Source organism: Pelophylax lessonae (assembly GCF_965119305.1).
Source record: "Pelophylax lessonae genome assembly, chromosome: 1".
Lineage (NCBI taxonomy): Eukaryota > Metazoa > Chordata > Amphibia > Anura > Ranidae > Pelophylax > Pelophylax lessonae.
Genome location: NC_138768.1, coordinates 107,142,633 through 107,160,831, shown reverse-complemented (window position 1 = coordinate 107,160,831; position 18,199 = coordinate 107,142,633). Strand labels below are relative to the sequence as shown.

At 44.2% G+C, this 18,199-nt stretch overlaps 1 protein-coding gene across 6 annotated transcripts in view; it reads left to right on the top strand.

The window, feature by feature from the left end:
* PDE4D (phosphodiesterase 4D) overlaps positions 1 to 18,199 on the top strand; it is a gene marked incomplete at its 5' end in the record, with an annotated part of 2,078,604 nt that overhangs the window by 1,927,901 nt on the left and 132,504 nt on the right. For all 6 annotated transcript variants that reach the window (XM_082255262.1, XM_082255263.1, XM_082255260.1 and 3 more), the window contains one exon: positions 11,908 to 12,020. In XM_082255262.1, coding sequence (XP_082111388.1) covers positions 11,908 to 12,020 — 113 coding nt within the window. The remainder of the gene's footprint in view (positions 1 to 11,907; positions 12,021 to 18,199) is intronic.

The following is an 18,199-nucleotide window of genomic DNA, read 5'->3' as shown; positions in this document are numbered from 1 at the left end:
CTGCTCGCACCGCGATCTCGGAGGTCGCCCCTGCAAGTAGCGTTGCGGTAATGTGAACCGGCGCTAAGGGTATATAAGTGTTTTCCCAACCATCTTGTGTACAGTACTTTTGAAACTTTTAGAAATAAATAATCCAGTTTCTTCTTATTAATAATAGGCATTTTCTAAGCTTTCAGACTTAAATACTGAGTTAAATTTGCCAGGCAAACCTGGTTGAAGTAGCCCTTGTGTTATGCGTCCCACTGCCTTATATCATTACCACAATTAGGCTCGGGTCACACTATTGCGATGCGGGAAGGCTGCGAATTCGCAGCCTGTTCCCGCATCGCACACGCACCCCCGGCAGTTCACACTGCCATATGCGATCCGCTGGGGGTGTCAATGTAATCTTAACGACACCCCCAGTTTGATCGCATATCGCAGTGCGATCGTGCAGTTCGCACAGGATGGGATCGCACAAGTGTGAACCGCTGTGCGATCCGATCCTGATGCGGCTGCAAAAATGCCTCCTGTGCGTGTTTGCACCGGGTGCGATGCGAATTTAGCCATACAAACTGTATGGCTAAACTCGCACCGCACAGCTGATTGAATGTAATGTCGGAGCAGTGCGCTCCGACATTACATGCGAACCCGGCACTCGCATGAGTGTGAACCGGGTCTTAATCATGTTACCCTGTGATATGATCTTTTGTGTCATTATCTATTTAAATGGAACCTAAATTTGGTTTTGTATATTATGCAAACGTTTTTTTATTTTGAGGTCAGAGGGGGATTATAGCCGGGACATGCCTCAGTAATATTTAGGAGGTGATGAGATCTGTTTGTACTTCTTGACGCACTTACAGTATGACTTGCAAAATTAAACTTAGCATGTGAAAAATCTCTTCAATTAGCCACATTAGAAATGGACTGTGTTTTTTCCTGCCAACATAGTAACCATGTGACCTAAAATATCTTCCATCAGTTTCAGGATTATTTGCCTATTATACAGTATCTCACAAATTTATTATACACCGCTCCGATTTTTATAAATATTTTATTCTATCTTTTCATGTGACAACACTGAAGAAATGACACTTTGTTACAATATAAAGTAGTGAGTGTACAGCTTGTATAACAGTGTAAATTTGCTGTCCCCTCAAAATAACTCAACACACAGCCATTAATATCTAAACCACTGGCAGCAAAAGTGAGTACACCCCTAAGTGAAAATGTCCAAATTGAGCCCAATTTGCCCTGGTGTCATATGACTCATTAGTGTTACTGCACAAATCCCTGACCTCAACCCTACTGAACACCTTTGGGGTGATTTGGAATGCCAATTGCGAGCCAGGTCTTCTCATCCAACATCAGTACCAGATCTCACAATACATTTCTTTGCAAAATGGGCATAAATTCCCAGAAAAAAAATCTTGCAGAAAGTCTTCCAAGAAGAGTGGAGGCTATTCTAGCCAAAACAAGGGAAATGGAACAACTCCACATTGGTGCCCATTATTTTTGGAATGGAATGGAATGTCTAAAAGTCTTATATTTGTGTGATTGTCAGGAATCCACAGGACTGTCAGGTCTGATTAATTAAAAAACAGTAGGATCTCTACAGGTCCCTCTCAAAAAATTAGCATATTGTGATAAAGTTCATTATTGTCTGTAATGTACTGATAAACATTAGACTTTCATATATTTTAGATTTATTACACACAACTGAAGTAGTGCAAGCCTTTTATTGTTTTAATATTGATGATTTTGGCATACAGCTCATGAAAACCCCAAATTCCTATCTCAAAAAATTAGCATATCATGAAAAGGTTCTCTAAACGAGCTATTAACCTAATCATCTGAATCAACTAATTGACTCTAAACACCTGCAAAAGATTCCTGAGGCTTTTAAAAACTCCCAGCCTGGTTCGTTACTCAAAACCGCAATCATGGGTAAGACTGCCGACCTGACTGCTGTCCAGAAGGCCATCATTGACACCCTCAGGCAAGAGGGTAAGACACAGAAAGACATTTCTGAACGAATAGGCTGTTCCCAGAGTGCTGTATCAAGGCACCTCAGTGGGAAGTCTGTGGGAAGGAAAAAGTGTGGCAGAAAACGCTGCACAATGAGAAGAGGTGACCGGACCCTGAGGAAGACTGGGGAGAGGGAAATGCCAAAATGCCTGGAGTCCAGTGTCAAGTACCCACAGTCAGTGATGGTCTGGGGTGCCATGTCAGCTGCTGGTGTTGGTCCACTGTGTTTTATCAAGGGCAGGGTCAATGCAGCTAGCTATCAGGAGATTTTGGAGCACTTCATGCTTCCATCTGCTGAAAAGCTTTATGGAGATGAAGATTTCATTTTTCAGCACGACCTGGCACCTGCTCACAGTGCCAAAACCACTAGTAAATGGTTTACTGACCATGGTATTACTGTGCTCAATTGGCCTGCCAACTCTCCTGACCTGAACCCCATAGATAATCTGTGGGATGTTGTGAAGAGAAAGTTGAGAGACGCAAGACCCAACACTCTGGATGAGCTCAAGGCCGCTATCGAAGCATCCTGGGCCTCCATAACACCTCAGCAGTGCCACAGGCTGATTGCCTCCATGCCACGCCGCATTGAAGCAGTCATTTCTGCAAAACGATTCCTGACCAAGTATTGAGTGCATAACTGAACATAATTATTTGAAGGTTGACTTTTTTTGTATTAAAAACACTTTTCTTTTATTGGTCGGATGAAATATGCTAATTTTTTGAGATAGGAATTTTGGGTTTTCATGAGCTGTATGCCAAAATCATCAATATTAAAACAATAAAAGGCTTGCACTACTTCAGTTGTGTGTAATGAATCTAAAATATATGAAAGTCTAATGTTTATCAGTACATTACAGAAAATAATGAACTTTATCACAATATGCTAATTTTTTGAGAGGGACCTGTATATCTATATACAGTAAAACCTTGGATTGAGAGCATAATTCGTTCCGGAAACATGCTTGTAATCCAAAGCACTCTTATATCAAAGCAAATTTCCCCATAAGAAATAATGGAAACTCAGATGATTCGTTCCACAACCATCTATTCATAAATCCTTCAGTTTATAGTCCATATAAAAAGATTATTGCATTGCGATACAAGGGGATTCGAAGCAAAATCCAGCAGGAGCTACAGAGTATCAAAGAGAAGAGAGGCGCCTCTAAGTGTAGCAATATGGTTACATTTAATGAAGGTACAACATTTAGCAACTCACATGGTTGATGAATAAAACAGGCACATCTAAGTATGCAGGCATCCGGGGTAAAGCTGTCCACAGGGACTATCTTCTGCACCGCCGGCTGCCAGTCTGTAATCCTGACCGGGAAGACCACCTTGCAGTAAAGCGATCTGAAAGCGAGGGTCAGCATGGAAGGGATGACGTAGATGGTGGTGTGGAGGACGGTCTATGTGGACAGCTTTAGCCTGGATGCCTGCATCCTTAGATGTGCCTGTTCCAATCATCAACCATGTGAGTTGTTAAATGTTGTACCTTCATTAAATGTAACCATATTGCTACACTTAGAGGCACCTCTTTTCTTTTTTATACTCAGCTGTGACTTGGGGCTACTTGTATATCAAGACATTGCTTGTATATCAAGTCAAAATTTATTTGAAAATTTTGCTTGTCTTGCAAAGCGCTCTTAAACCAAGTTACTCTCAAACCAAGGTTTTACTGTATATTCTATGGGGTTTATTTACTGAAGAAAAATAGACTGTTCACTTTGCAAAGGAATTTTCCCCATAGCTAAGTGAATATGGTGAAATTTTACTTTTTGTAGAGTACTCATTTATATGTAAAGAAAAAAAAAACTTTTTTTTTCTTGCACACAATTGGATGATTGAAGGCAGCAGAGCTTCACCGCATTCACTAAGCTCTGGGGGAAATTTCCTTGCATAGTGAACAGCCTATATGCCTTTAGTAAACCAACCCCTATAAGCCATTGTTGGGAAACAGCCAACCACTAGAATAGGGGTGTCAAACTCAAGTTCATTGTGTGCCGCATCAGCAATATGTTTGCCCACAAAGGGCCGGTTTGATGTGGAAGAATATATGTACAGCCCACCCACACTTACACACACACACGTGCGCACACTATTAGAAGTCAAGAGTTCCCCTAACCTCTGTGCTACTGCTGATGGCAGAGCTGGGAAGACGAAGATGCAGAGTCTGGAGGAAGACCAGAGGAGGGCTGAGGTTAGCTGCCATAGTCTGCTGAATGCAGAGACCAAGGGAGGCAGAGAAGAAGGGGTGCTGTGGATACATAGAGAGGCGCAAGATCTGTAGGAAGAGTTCTGTCCACCTCTCTGATGCCAACTGCTGAGATGGTGGCAGAGAATAACCTCTACAAGACTGAACTGAGAAGCGCAGGATCTGGTGGAGGAGTTCAGTCCTCCTATCTGCTGCCATAATGCTGACACAGGATGGAAGGCAGAGATGAGGGGGGTGTTGTAGGAGAAGTGTGAAGGCCACATGAAATGGCCTGGCGGGCCAGATAAGAGGAAGCATCTATAAATCTGTGGATGTAATAGATTATAAAAATATGGTACAACAGGCATCTAGAAATGTAAACTATTTTCAACTACACATTGCATTTAGAACCACAATATACAGTGTGTGCTCACTAAAAACATGTTTTCCTGTTATCCACACTCATATACAGTATTCATATATAGAATAGATCCGTACACTATGGTAAATTGGCCTCTCATTTCTACAAAACCATTTCAGTTATTGCAGCACTGTAAACAAAGAATGAATGACACTGTACCTTGTAACCTAGTGTACTGCGTCTTCTAGATAACTACCCAGACTGAGTCATAGCAAGCCAATCTCCATGTAATTGTTATGTAGATCACAGCAGCACAGTGTGTTCACCTAACCCAGCTTACACTGCATATTAATGTCATTTTTACTCACAAATCATAACAATAAATGTACATGAGCGGTTGTGAATAGTGCTGCAGTTTGTTAAGAGGGGAATAATACTCTTCCGGAGCGGTGCATGCAGGTTCTGCGCAATGGATGGTACATGTTGTACTCTACTTTCATATATTCATGTCTTTATGGTGTACATTGAATAGTATTTTAGGATTTCCATTGATGCTGTTGAGTTGGTGGATGGTTAGCTTGAGATGTGAAAAAGGAAATAAAAAGGATTACCAGACTTTTGCCCATCAGACAGTTGCCGACATGTTTTTTGATAGCCATGAATGGCCATTGCCCTTTACTTCTTCCAGCTGTTCAGTGTCTTATCCGACCCTACACTCACTCTTAAGCCTGGTACACACTATTCTTTTTTTTTTTCGCTCAACCCAGTGGGCTGAACAAAAAAAAAAAAAAACAGAGGAGCTCGGGAAGAGCCGCTGTACTAACTATCCGATGTTAGTACAGCGATCTCCCCCACTGAGCTATTGTGTTCTGCCAGAACACTCCGGTCAGCACTCTCAGCCATTGGCAGAAAGCGCTGTTCGGATGCCAATCTTCTTTTTTTTTGCCAAATGTTTACCAGTTTTTGTTTGAACCGGCTGATGCCGCCCGATATTAGACCCCTGTGTATCGGCCCTTTAGGCAGGCCAAAGAGCGTGCAAATTTATTTTCTGCAACCACGGATTGCAGAACAGAAACTCGCACCATTCCCCCATCAACACAGACATTGCTGACAGGGGAATCTCTCCCACCAATACATTGGGGGTTTATTTATTAAAGGAAAAACCACTGCACTGCATGTGCACTTAGAAGTGCAGTCACTGACTGAGGGGAAGCTCTGCTGATTTCTATCATCCAATCATGAGTCCAGCAGTGAGCTCACCCCATCCGTCTTCATCCTCCTCCTCCCTCGGTGGCGCTGTCATCTTCACTATGGGCACCCGGCTATAACAGCTTGCAGCTTCACAGCCAGGTGCCCACTGTGCATGCGCGAGTCACGCTGGGCATCCTAAATGGTGGATGCAGACTGCAGGGGGGAGGGAGGAGAACTTCCATTCCCAAGTGCTGCAGTGATTGGCACGGAAATGGGAGCAGGTACCAAAAAAAGTGGGAGCAAAATCGGGTACCTGCTCACGCTCATGCCCCCCCCCCCTGCTGCACATACCCCCTCCCCCTCCACACCTCCCCTCCCCCCTATCCCACACTCCCCCCTCCCCCTGCTCCACAGCACACCCCCTCCCCCAAGCTCCTTAAAAGTTCCAATTGTGCAAGAGGAGCGGGGAACAAGTCCTTAAAGCGGTAGTATCCCGCTTTTTAAAACTTTTAACTACAGGTAAGCCTATAATAAGGCTTACCTGTAGTTACAATTAATATCTCCTAAACCGGCGCGGTTTAGGAGATATTTGCACTGCATGCAGCCACTCACGGGAGCGGCGCATGCGCTCTGAAGGTTCAGCGGACCTTCAGCTTTCCATGCCGGGAGCTTGCCGGAAAATGGCTCCCACGCACATGCGCGGGAGTGACATCATCGCGGCTCCGGCCAATCACAGCGCCGGAGCCGCCGAACCCGGAAGAGACGCCGAGGGATCATGTCAGCTCCCACAGCGGTGTCCGGGGGTCCGTGTCGGGGCTTCGTTCTAAGGTAAGTAATACATAATGAGATAGTATGCGATGCATACTAGCTCATTATGCCTTTGTCTTGCAGGTTTTTTTTTTTTTCAGGTTTACAACCGCTTTAAAGAGAAACTTCCCCTTTTGGGTGGAATTCTGCTTTAAGTTTTGATAAAGACAGAAGCTGATTGGTCGCCATGCACAGCTGCTCCTGATTCTAGCTGCTCCAGTTTTAGCAAATTATCTTTAGGCCCCTTTCACACTTATGCGACGCGATTTTACCGTGATTTTGCGGCGCGATTTTGAAAGCAATGGCTATGGCTCAAAACGCAATCAAATCGTGGCAAAGTAGTGCAGGAACTACTTTGAAGTCGGTGCGACTTCAAAACGCACTGATATGAATGGGGCTCATTGAAAATAATGGAAAACGACTTGTCATGCGATTTTGCGGTCCAAAATCAGGGGACAAGTCGCACTAGTGTGAAAGGGGCCTAAGTGTTTATTTATGCAAATAGAAATCGATGGTGTGCCATGGTCATCAGCAGCTGCATTAGATATTGTGAGTAGTTATTGAAGGCGTTCTGATAATCCAAATGCTGCAACACAGACCAATTATTAAAGTAGAACTATAGGCAAAACTGTTTTGCAGGTTTATATTCCTTCAATTTAAAATGGTAAACCGCGCTAAAGTAAAAAGTCAGAAATACAGCGAGTGACTGCAGCGACTAACCATGTGATATAACCAGAGTAAAACATATAATAAACATAAAATTGCACTAGTTTATATATAAACCATCAAGTGTGAAATAACAAATAAATATATTGAAAGCTGGCCTTATGCAGTGAGTAATGAACCACATAAGGGTAATGATGTCCTTATGACATCCCATATACATTGTGATCAGTTCTGGAGTCCACATGATTCTGTGTGTACAGATCCACAAAGGAGGGGCTTCAAAGAAGTTCCGTCACCTGTGACACCCACCACCTAATAATGGGGACGCCTACCAGATATAGCGGACCATCTATTTCTAGAGTGGTCAGTTTTATAACCCCTGAAAGCTATAATAATATATAATTTATAACCCCTCAAGTCTTCCTTTTTTTTGCCTCCTGTGTCCCCATTGAGGAGATTTCCCTTCACTTCCTGTCCTCCAAAGTGAGGGAACCCCTGGTTGTCACCAGAACTAGCGTCCCCAATGGAAGATTTCACCTCCATTACTTTACTGGGGACAACCCAAAATTTTGGATTTTTTTTTTTTTTTTACTTTCACTTTTGGTATTAACAGTAAGCAGGACAAATAGAGAGGGGGGTCACCTTAATGGGGGCACAGACTGCAATAAAACCTGACACATGTTCTAAGCCCTCTCCACTCTATCCAAAACTAAAAAATAAAAACAGTTTTCCCTTTAGTTATACTTTAAGCTTTGTGGTTTCCATGTAGAGCTGCACCAGATTTGTCACTGTCCAGTTTTGATAAATCAACCCCAGTGAGTGTTGTCACCCTGCCTGGAGATATATTACCAGGTGAAAATAAACAGATAAAAACAAATGTAAAAACCTGCCCACACAGTATACAAGCTCTGTACGATCTTCTTTAGCTGGTGGAATATGGAGATAAACCTAATCAATCTTTTTTACTTAGTATCAAAATGCTCCATTTTGGAGGACTGGTAATGTCCATGTATTACATTTTGTTTTGGGATTAGATACAATGTAACTAATGAAGGGTCTGCTTGGTGCTCAGATTGGTAATGCAGACAGAGTGAACCTCTGTGTGTCTGTGGGATCCTCCTGTGTATATGGGGTGTAATGAGTGCTCCCCCTTCTCTCTGGCAGGAAAGGCTGGCTAGGTCATCTGTATATGATCTCCATGCGATCTATTTTATGTGATCTCTGTGTGACTTCTACATGTGATCTCTATATGATGTTTTGTGTGGTCTCCTCTATGTAAAATATCTGATCTCCTGCGTATGATCTCCTCTGTGTAATCTCTCTATAATGTCCTCTGTGTTATCCCATCTGTATAAATTCCTGCATGTGATCAATGTATAATTTCCTCTATGTGATCTCTGTATGATCTCCTGAATGTGATCTCTGTATAATCTCCTGAATGTGATCTCTGTATGATCTCCTGTGTATGATCTCTTGCATGTGATCTGTGTATGATCTCTTGCATGTGATCTGTGTATGATCCCCACTATGTAATCTCCTCCACATGATCTATGTATGATCTCCTGTGTATGATCTCTTCTATGGGATTTCTTTATGATCCCCTCTGTATAAACTCCTCCATGTGATCTGTGTATGATCTGCTCTATGTGACCCCCTCTGTATGATCTCCTGCACGTGACCCCCTTTGTATTATCTCCTGCATGTGATCTGTGTATGATCTCCTCCATGTGATCTCTGTATGATCTTCTCCATGTGATCTCTATATGATCTCCTGCGTGTAATTATCTCCTTCATGTGTTCTCAATATGATCTCCTGTGTATATGATCTCCTCCATGTGTTCTCTATATGATCTCCTCCATGTGTACTCTGTGTGATCTCCTGTGTGTATGATCCCCTCTATGTGTTCTCTATATGATCACCTGTGTGTATGGTCCCCTCTATGTGATCTCTATGTGATCCCCTGTGTGTATGATCCCCTCTATGTGTTTCTCTATATGATCTCCTGTGTGTATTATCTCCGCTATGTGATCTCCTGTGTGTATTATCTCCGCTATGTGATCTCCTGTGTGTATTATCTCCGCTATGTGATCTCCTGTGTGTATTATCTCCGCTATGTGATCTCCTGTGTGTATGATCCCCTCTATGTAATCTCCTGTGTGTATGATCCCCTCTATGTGTTCTATATGATCTCCTGTGTGTATGATCCCCTCTATGTGATCTCCTGTATGTATGATCCCCTCTATGTAATCTCCTGTGTGTATGATCCCCTCTATGTGATCTCCTGTGTGTATGATCTCATCTATATGATCTCCTCTATGTGATCTCCTGTGTGTATGATCCCCTCTATATGATCCCCTCTATGTGATCTCCTGTGTGTATGATCCCCTCTATGTAATCTCCTGTGTGTATGATCCCCTCTATGTGTTCTATATGATCTCCTGTGTGTATGATCCCCTCTATGTGATCTCCTGTATGTATGATCCCCTCTATGTAATCTCCTGTGTGTATGATCCCCTCTATGTGATCTCCTGTGTGTATGATCTCATCTATATGATCTCCTCTATGTGATCTCCTGTGTGTATGATCCCCTCTATATGATCCCCTCTATGTGATCTCCTGTGTTTATGATCTCCTCTATATGATCTCCTGTGTGTATGACCTCCTCTATGTGTTGTGTATATGATCTCCTGTGTGTATGACCTCCTCTATGTGTTGTGTATATGATCTCCTGTGTGTGATGATCTCCTCCATGTGATCTCCTGTGTGTATGATCTCCTCTATGTGTTGTGTATATGATCTCCTGTGTGTGTGATCCCCTCTATGTGATCTCCTGTGTGTATGATCTCCTCTATGTGTTGTGTATATGATCTCCTGTGTGTATGATCCCCTCTATGTGATCTCCTGTGTATATGATCTCCTCTGTGTTGTGTATATGATCTCCTGTGTGTGTGTGATGATCTCCTCTATGTGATCTCCTGTGTGTATGATCTCCTCTATGTGTTGTGTATATGATCTCCTGTGTGTATGATCTCCTCTATGTGATCTCCTGTGTTTATGATCCCCTCTATGTGATCACCTGTGTGTATGATCTTCTCTATGTGTTGTGTATGTGATCTCCTGTGTGTATGATCTCCTCTATGTGATCTCCTGTGTGTATGATCTCCTCTATGTGTTGTGTATATGATCTCCTGTGTGTATGATCTCCTGTGTTTATGATCCCCTCTATGTGATCTCCTGTGTTTATGATCCCCTCTATGTGATCTCCTGTGTGTATGATCTCCTCTATGTGTTGTGTATATGATCTCCTGTGTGTATGATCCCCTCTATGTGATCTCCTGTGTATATGATCCCCTCTATGTGTTGTGTATATGATCTCCTGTGTGTATGATCCCCTATATGTGATCTCCTGTGTATATGATCCCCTCTATGTGTTGTGTATATGATCTCCTGTGTGTATGATCTCCTCTATGTGTTGTGTATATGATCTCCTGTGTGTATGATCTCCTCTATGTGATCTCCTGTGTTTATGATCCCCTCTATGTGATCACCTGTGTGTATGATCTCCTCTATGTGTTGTGTATGTGATCTCCTGTGTGTATGATCTCCTCTATGTGATCTCCTGTGTGTATGATCTCCTCTATGTGTTGTGTATATGATCTCCTGTGTGTATGATCTCCTCTATGTGATCTCCTGTGTTTATGATCCCCTCTATGTGATCTCCTGTGTTTATGATCCCCTCTATGTGATCTCCTGTGTTTATGATCCCCTCTATGTGATCTCCTGTGTGTATGATCTCCTCTATGTGTTGTGTATATGATCTCCTGTGTGTATGATCCCCTATATGTGATCTCCTGTGTATATGATCCCCTCTATGTGTTGTGTATATGATCTCCTGTGTGCATGATGTCCTCTATGTGATCTCCTGTGTGTATGATCTCCTCTATGTAATCTCCTGTGTGTATGATCTCCTCTATGTGTTGTGTATATGATCTCCTGTGTGTATGATCCCCTCTATGTGATCTCCTGTGTTTATGATCTCCTCTATATGATCTCCTGTGTGTATGATCTCCTCTATGTAATCTCCTGTGTTTATGATCTCCTCTATATGATCTCCTGTGTGTATGATCTCCTCTATGTGTTGTGTATATGATCTCCTGTGTGTATGATCCCCTCTATGTGATCTCCTGTGTGTATGATCTCCTCTATGTGTTGTGTGATGATCTCCTCCATGTGATCTCCCGTGTCTCCTCCATCCCCCCTCCTCCTCCTCCTCCTCCTCTCCCGGTGATGTCAGTGTGTCCGCAGTGTGCTCCGCTCCGCGCTCCATGCCGGGATTTCCTCCTCCTCCTCCTCTCCTGTGTCGGTGTCGGTAGGGAGCGGAGGTTGATCGGTGATGAGGAGACATTGAAGTGTGATCTCCGGTCCCCCGTAGTAGAGTGTGATCCCGGCCATGGCAGGGCCCCCGGACAGTATAGAGGAGGGCTCAGTCCGGTGTGATAGCTGATCTCCTCCTGGTTGGGGATGGCTGTGTTGGTGTCGGTGGGTTCAGTATGAGGGATCCCCCATGTATGAGCTCTGGGCACATGGCAGTGTACGGCACCATGGACTCCCTGGACTTTGATGTCAGCCCAGTGAAGCGCCTGAAGACTCAGCACCTTCTCCCCATTCATCTCTTCACAGAGGAGGCCTACCACAAGCTGGCCAGCGAGACCCTGGAGGAGCTGGACTGGTGTCTGGACCAGCTGGAGACCCTACAGACCCGGCACTCTGTCAGCGAGATGGCCTCCAACAAGGTAACCCAACCTCTCTTCTTCACAATATCTATCCTACACCAATATTACTCTACCTGCCTCTATCATATGTTGGGGTTCCCTGTGCAGATAATGCAATGCTTAGGGCTCTATCTTGTGTTGGGGTTCCCCTGCAATGCTTGGCTCTATGATGTGTTGGGGGTTCCCTTTCAGTGCTTGGATGTATGATGTGTTGGGAATGTTCTTGCAATGCTTAGCTCTCTGATGTGTTTGGGGTGCTCTTGCAACACTTGGCTGTCTGGTGTGTTGGGGTGCTCTTGCAACACTTGGCTGTCTGGTTTGTTGGGGTGCTCTTGCAACACTTGGCTGTCTGGTGTGTTGGGGTGCTCTTGCAACACTTGGCTGTCTGGTGTGTTGGGGTGCTCTTGCAACACTTGGCTGTCTGGTGTGTTGGGGTGCTCTTGCAACACTTGGCTGTCTGGTGTGTTGGGGTGCTCTTGCAACACTTGGCTGTCTGGTGTGTTGGGGTGCTCTTGCAACACTTGGCTGTCTGGTGTGTTGGGGTGCTCTTGCAACACTTGGCTGTCTGGTGTGTTGGGGTGCTCTTGCAACACTTGGCTGTCTGGTATGTTGGGGTGCTCTTGCAACACTTGGCTGTCTGGTGTGTTGGGGTGCTCTTGCAACACTTGGCTGTCTGGTGTGTTGGGGTGCTCTTGCAACACTTGGCTGTCTGGTGTATTGGGGTGCTCTTGCAACACTTGGATGTCTGGTGTGTTGGGGTGCTCTTGCAACACTTGGCTGTCTGGTTTGTTGGGGTGCTCATGCAACACTTGGCTGTCTGGTGTGTTGGGGTGCTCTTGCAACGCTTGGCTGTCTGATGTGTTGGGGTGCTCTTGCAACGCTTGGCTGTCTAGTGTGTTGGGGGTTCCCTTTCAGTGCTTGACTTTCCAATGTGTTGGGAATGTTCTTGCAATGCTTAGCTCTCTGATGATGTGTTTAGGGTGTTCTTGCAACAGTTGGCTGTCTGTATTGGGGTGCTCTTGCAACGCTTGGCTGTCTGGTGTGTTGGGGTGCTCTTGCAACGCTTAGCTGTCTGGTGTGTCGGGGTGCTCTTGCAATGCTTGGCTCTCTGATGTGTCGGGGGGTGCCCTTGCAATGCTTGGCTCTCTGATGTGTCGGGGTGCCCTTGCAATGCTTGGCTCTCTGATGTGTCGGGGTGCCCTTGCAATGCTTGGCTCTCTGATGTGTCGGGGTGCCCTTGCAGTGCTTGGCTCTCTGATGTGTCGGGGTGCCCTTGCAGTGCTTGGCTCTCTGATGTGTCGGGGTGCCCTTGCAGTGCTTGGCTCTCTGATGTGTCGGGGTGCCCTTGCAGTGCTTGGCTCTCTGATGTGTCGGGGTGCCCTTGCAGTGCTTGGCTCTCTGATGTGTCGGGGTGCCCTTGCAGTGCTTGGCTCTCTGATGTGTCGGGGTGCCCTTGCAGTGCTTGGCTCTCTGATGTGTCGGGGGGGCTCTTGCAGTGCTTGGCTCTCTGATGTGTCGGGGGGGCCCTTGCAGTGCTTGGCTCTCTGATGTGTCGGGGGGGCCCTTGCAGTGCTTGGCTCTCTGATGTGTCGGGGGGGGGCCTTGCAGTGCTTGGCTCTCTGATGTGTCGGGGTGCCCTTGCAGTGCTTGGCCCTCTGATGTGTTGGGGTGCAATTTGAATTCTTGGCTGTCTAATCCTTTAGGGGTGCCCTTGCAATCCTTGGCTGTCTCATGTGTCAGGGTGCCCTTGCAATGCTTGGCTTTCTCGTGTTGGGGTGCTCTTGCAATGTTGGGCTCTCTGATGTGTTGGGGTTCCCTTGCAATGTTATGCTCTCTGATGTGTTGGGGTGCCCTTGCAATGTTTGGCTCTCTGATGTGTTGGGGTGCCCTTGCAATGTTTGGCTCTCTGATGTGTTGGGCAGCCCTTGCAGTGCTTGGCTCTCTGATGTGTTGGGGTGCCCTTGCAATGTTTGGCTCTCTGATGTGTCGGGGTGCCCTTGCAATGTTTGGCTCTGTGATGTGTTGGGGTGCCCTTGCAATGTTTGGCTCTCTGATGTGTTGGGGAGCCCTTGCAGTGCTTGGCTCTCTGATGTGTTGGTGTGCCCTTTCCAAGCTTGGCTTTCTCATGTGTTGGTGTCCTTGTAATGTGTGGCTCTCTGGTGTGTTGGGATGCCATTGCAATGCTTGGCTCTTTGATGTGTTGGGTTGCTCTGCATTGCTGATTTGTGCTTTGAGCAGTAGATGGGGTTCCCAATAGTAGTGCTGTAATAAAGATTATTTGCAGGGGGCTTCACCTCTTGCAATGGGGACAATTGGATTTAACCTTTCATGATGCAAGGCAGGGGTTAAGAACGCCATGCATGTCAGAGACAGCCAGCAGTGTGGCTAAGCATTGCAGTAAAGCATTCCAGGCCAGCTAGGGACTGTGAGGGGTTAAATGTCACCTTGTTGTCTGGTGTGCAGAGGTTAAATGTTTGTCATTAAGAAATGTGTTATGGAGTGAGTCTCTGGGACATTTGTGATACCCAGTCTTCAACAAAAGTAAATTCTTTAATGACAACTTCACTGAATCTGTCAGTTGCATGCCCTGAGGATGCACTTAAATGTTTACCAAAGAACTGTAAATGTTGTTTTCATCTATCACATGTAATTGCTGGATTTCCAGGTGACAGTACAGGTCTTCTATGTGATGTACATATGTGATGGATGATGGATTTCCAGGTGACAGTACAGGGGTTCTATATGATGTACACATGTGATGGATGGATTTCCAGGTGTTCTATGTGATGTACATGTGATAGATGATGGATTTCCAGGTGACAGTACAGGTGTTCTATATGATGTACACATGTGATGGATGGATTTCCAGGTGTTCTATGTGATGTACATGTGATAGATGATGGATTTCCAGGTGACAGTACAGGTGTTCTATATGATGTACATGTGATGGATGGATTTCCAGGTGTTCTATGTGATGTACAGTAAACCCCCCTCCATTGTGGGGGTTACGTTCCGGACCCAGACGCGAAAAGTGAAAATCCGCGAAATAGAAAAACACTATTAAAATGCATTGTAGGCATGTTTTTTTTTACTGTCACTGTACGTGTAAAAGCATTTTAAGATCTTTAAACACACTTATAAAACAATAGAAACTCATTTAAACACATAAAAGATACTGAGAGACATAGCAAGAGCTATGGAAAACACAAAAATATTTCATTTTTAATGATTTATATAGTAAAATAACATTACAAAAAAAAACGCAATATACCGGGACCGCAAAAACTGAACCGCGATGGAGCGGGGGATTACTGTACATGTGATGGATGGATTTCCAGGTGTTCTATGTGATGGATGGATGGATGGATTTCCAGGTGTTCTATGTGATGTACATGTGATGGATGGATTTCCAGGTGTTCTATGTGATGTACATGTGATGGATGGATTTCCAGGTGTTCTATGTGATGTACATGTGATGGATGATGGATTTCCAGGTGTTCTATGTGATGTACATGTGATGGATGATGGATTTCCAGGTAACAGTACAGGTGTTCTATGTGATGTACATGTGATGGATGATGGATTTCCAGGTGACAGTACAGGTGTTCTATATGATGTACATGTGATGGATGGATTTCCAGGTGTTCTATGTGATCTACATGTGATGGATGGATTTCCAGGTGTTCTATGTGATGTACATATGTGATGGATGATGGATTCCCAGGTGACAGTACAGGTGTTTTATATGATGTACATGTGATGGATGGATTTCCAGGTGTTCTATGTGATGTACATGTGATGGATGGATTTCCAGGTGTTCTATGTGATGTACATGTGATGGATGATGGATTTCCAGGTAACAGTACAGGTGTTCTATGTGATGGATGATGGATTTCCAGGTGACAGTACAGGTGTTCTATGTGATGTACATATGTGATGGATGATGGATTTCCAGGTGACAGTATAGGTGTTCTATGTGATGTACATGTGATGGATGGATTTCCAGTTGTTCTATGTGATGTACATGTGATGGCTGGATTTCCAGGTGTTCTATGTGATGTACATGTAATGGATGGATTTCCAGGTGTTCTATGTGATGTACATGTGATGGATGGATGGATTTCCAGGTGTTCTATGTGATGTACATGTGATGGCTGGATTTCCAGGTGTTCTATGTGATGTACATGTGATGGCTGGATTTCCAGGTGTTCTATGTGATGTACATGTGATGGATGGATTTCCAGGTGCTCTATGTGATGGATGGATTTCCAGGTGTTCTATGTGATGGATGGATGGATTTCCAGGTGTTCTATGTCAGTGGTTCTCAATTCCGGTCCTCGGGACCCACTAACAGGCCAGATTTTAAGTATTACCTTGGGGGATGCAGACTAGAATACTGCAATCACTGAGCAGCAAATGAGATCACCTGTGATGTAATTTAGTTATCTTGCAAACCTGGCCTGTTGGTGGGTCCCGAGGACCGGAATTGAGAACCACTGTTCTATGTGATGTACATGTGATGGATGGATGGATTTCCAGGTGTTCTATGTGATGGATGGATGGATGGATTTCCAGGTGTTCTATGTGATGGATGGATGGATTTCCAGGTGTTCTATGTGATGGATGGATGGATTTCCAGGTGTTCTATGTGATGGATGGATGGATTGATTTCCAGGTGTTCTATGTGATGGATGGATGGATGGATTTCCAGGTATTCTATGTGATGTACATGTGATGGATGGCAATTTTCAGCAATGCTGCCTGATTCTGGGGGTGCTAGTGAAGATTCAGCTCGGTGTTGTGACTGTGGCTGTGACTCATGCAGCTGCTTATAATTCCCCTCACACAGGCATGATGTGTCTGTATCATGAGGAACATGGATGCTCATTTGGAAGTTCACTCGGATGCTACACAGGATGGAAGGCCAGCATGGCGTATGAAATGGTTACACAGGTTGCAGTGTATGGCTGTGTGCTGCTGATCTGGTCATTGCTAATGATCTGCTCTCACCAAGGCTTGAAGAACGTATGCAATATATTTTTTAACCCTTTGTTATATATGAGTGCATTATAGAAAATACGACACATTGCGAAGACTGCTCGGTGCTGTAGGCGTTCCCTTTACATTGGCAATGTTTGGCTTCCACTAACAATTGCTTACGTCCATGCTTCCTCCTGCTCCCTACACGTGCCTCACATGAAATATTCAATGTGTGTTATCTGTCATCCGCAAATACAGAAAGATGGCGGATGGCATTATTTCTCATTTTCTGGAAATAAACTAAATATCTCTATATTCTGTATATAGAAACATGTCTCCAGCAGTGGCAAATGGAGAACTGCTAGAAAAGTTCATAATAATAGATAATGAATGCAGGTTTACAGTTTTATTATGCCAGATATTGAATAAACCCTTATCTGATAGACACCATATAGATCTACAGATCCATATTATCATCCCCTATTTTTTTTATATGACCAATGATTCTACTTGTTCCCAGACCAGTATCTAAGCATTGATAACATCAGCCTGGGATTGGCATGCTACTTGAAGAAGGTTTGCCTGTAGGTGTTCTCTCCAGTGCACTGCTTGGTCCCAGTGGGTTCTTTTTTTAATGGCATTTAGTCCAAAAGAAGGATGCGAGACTCGCAGTGCTGCCAGTGCACGACCGTTATTTGGCTTCTTATATTTGTGCATACACTTGAATGACAGTCATTATCATGCTGCATATCTTCACTCCAGCACCAGCCCAGTAAAGCCTCACACGATGAGAATATCGGACAAATGATTTTTTTTGTGCATGCTAGTTTCCTATCGAAATTTAAAGAAGTTACAAAAATTCTCATACGACAGAATACAACTTGGGAAGTGATGTAATGTATTGTGTTGTGATGTATTCCTTTTGTTTCTGAGCTTGCGTGGTCTTGCTCTTCCGATTTTTTTTTTTTTTTCTTTTTTTTGTGGATTAAAACTTTACTGATTAAACGAAAATCGTATGATCTGGTATCGTGTGAGAAAAATGTTTTGTGTTTTATATCGCATGAACTGTCATGATGTTGTGTACCAACCATCAGATTATTATACGATCGCTCCCAAAGCCGTATTTTTCATCCGATTTTTTTTTTTTTTTTTTTTTTCCGATGTTGTGTACTAGACATAACCATCATCCAGAAAAAAAAGCTGACATCACAGCTTGCCTA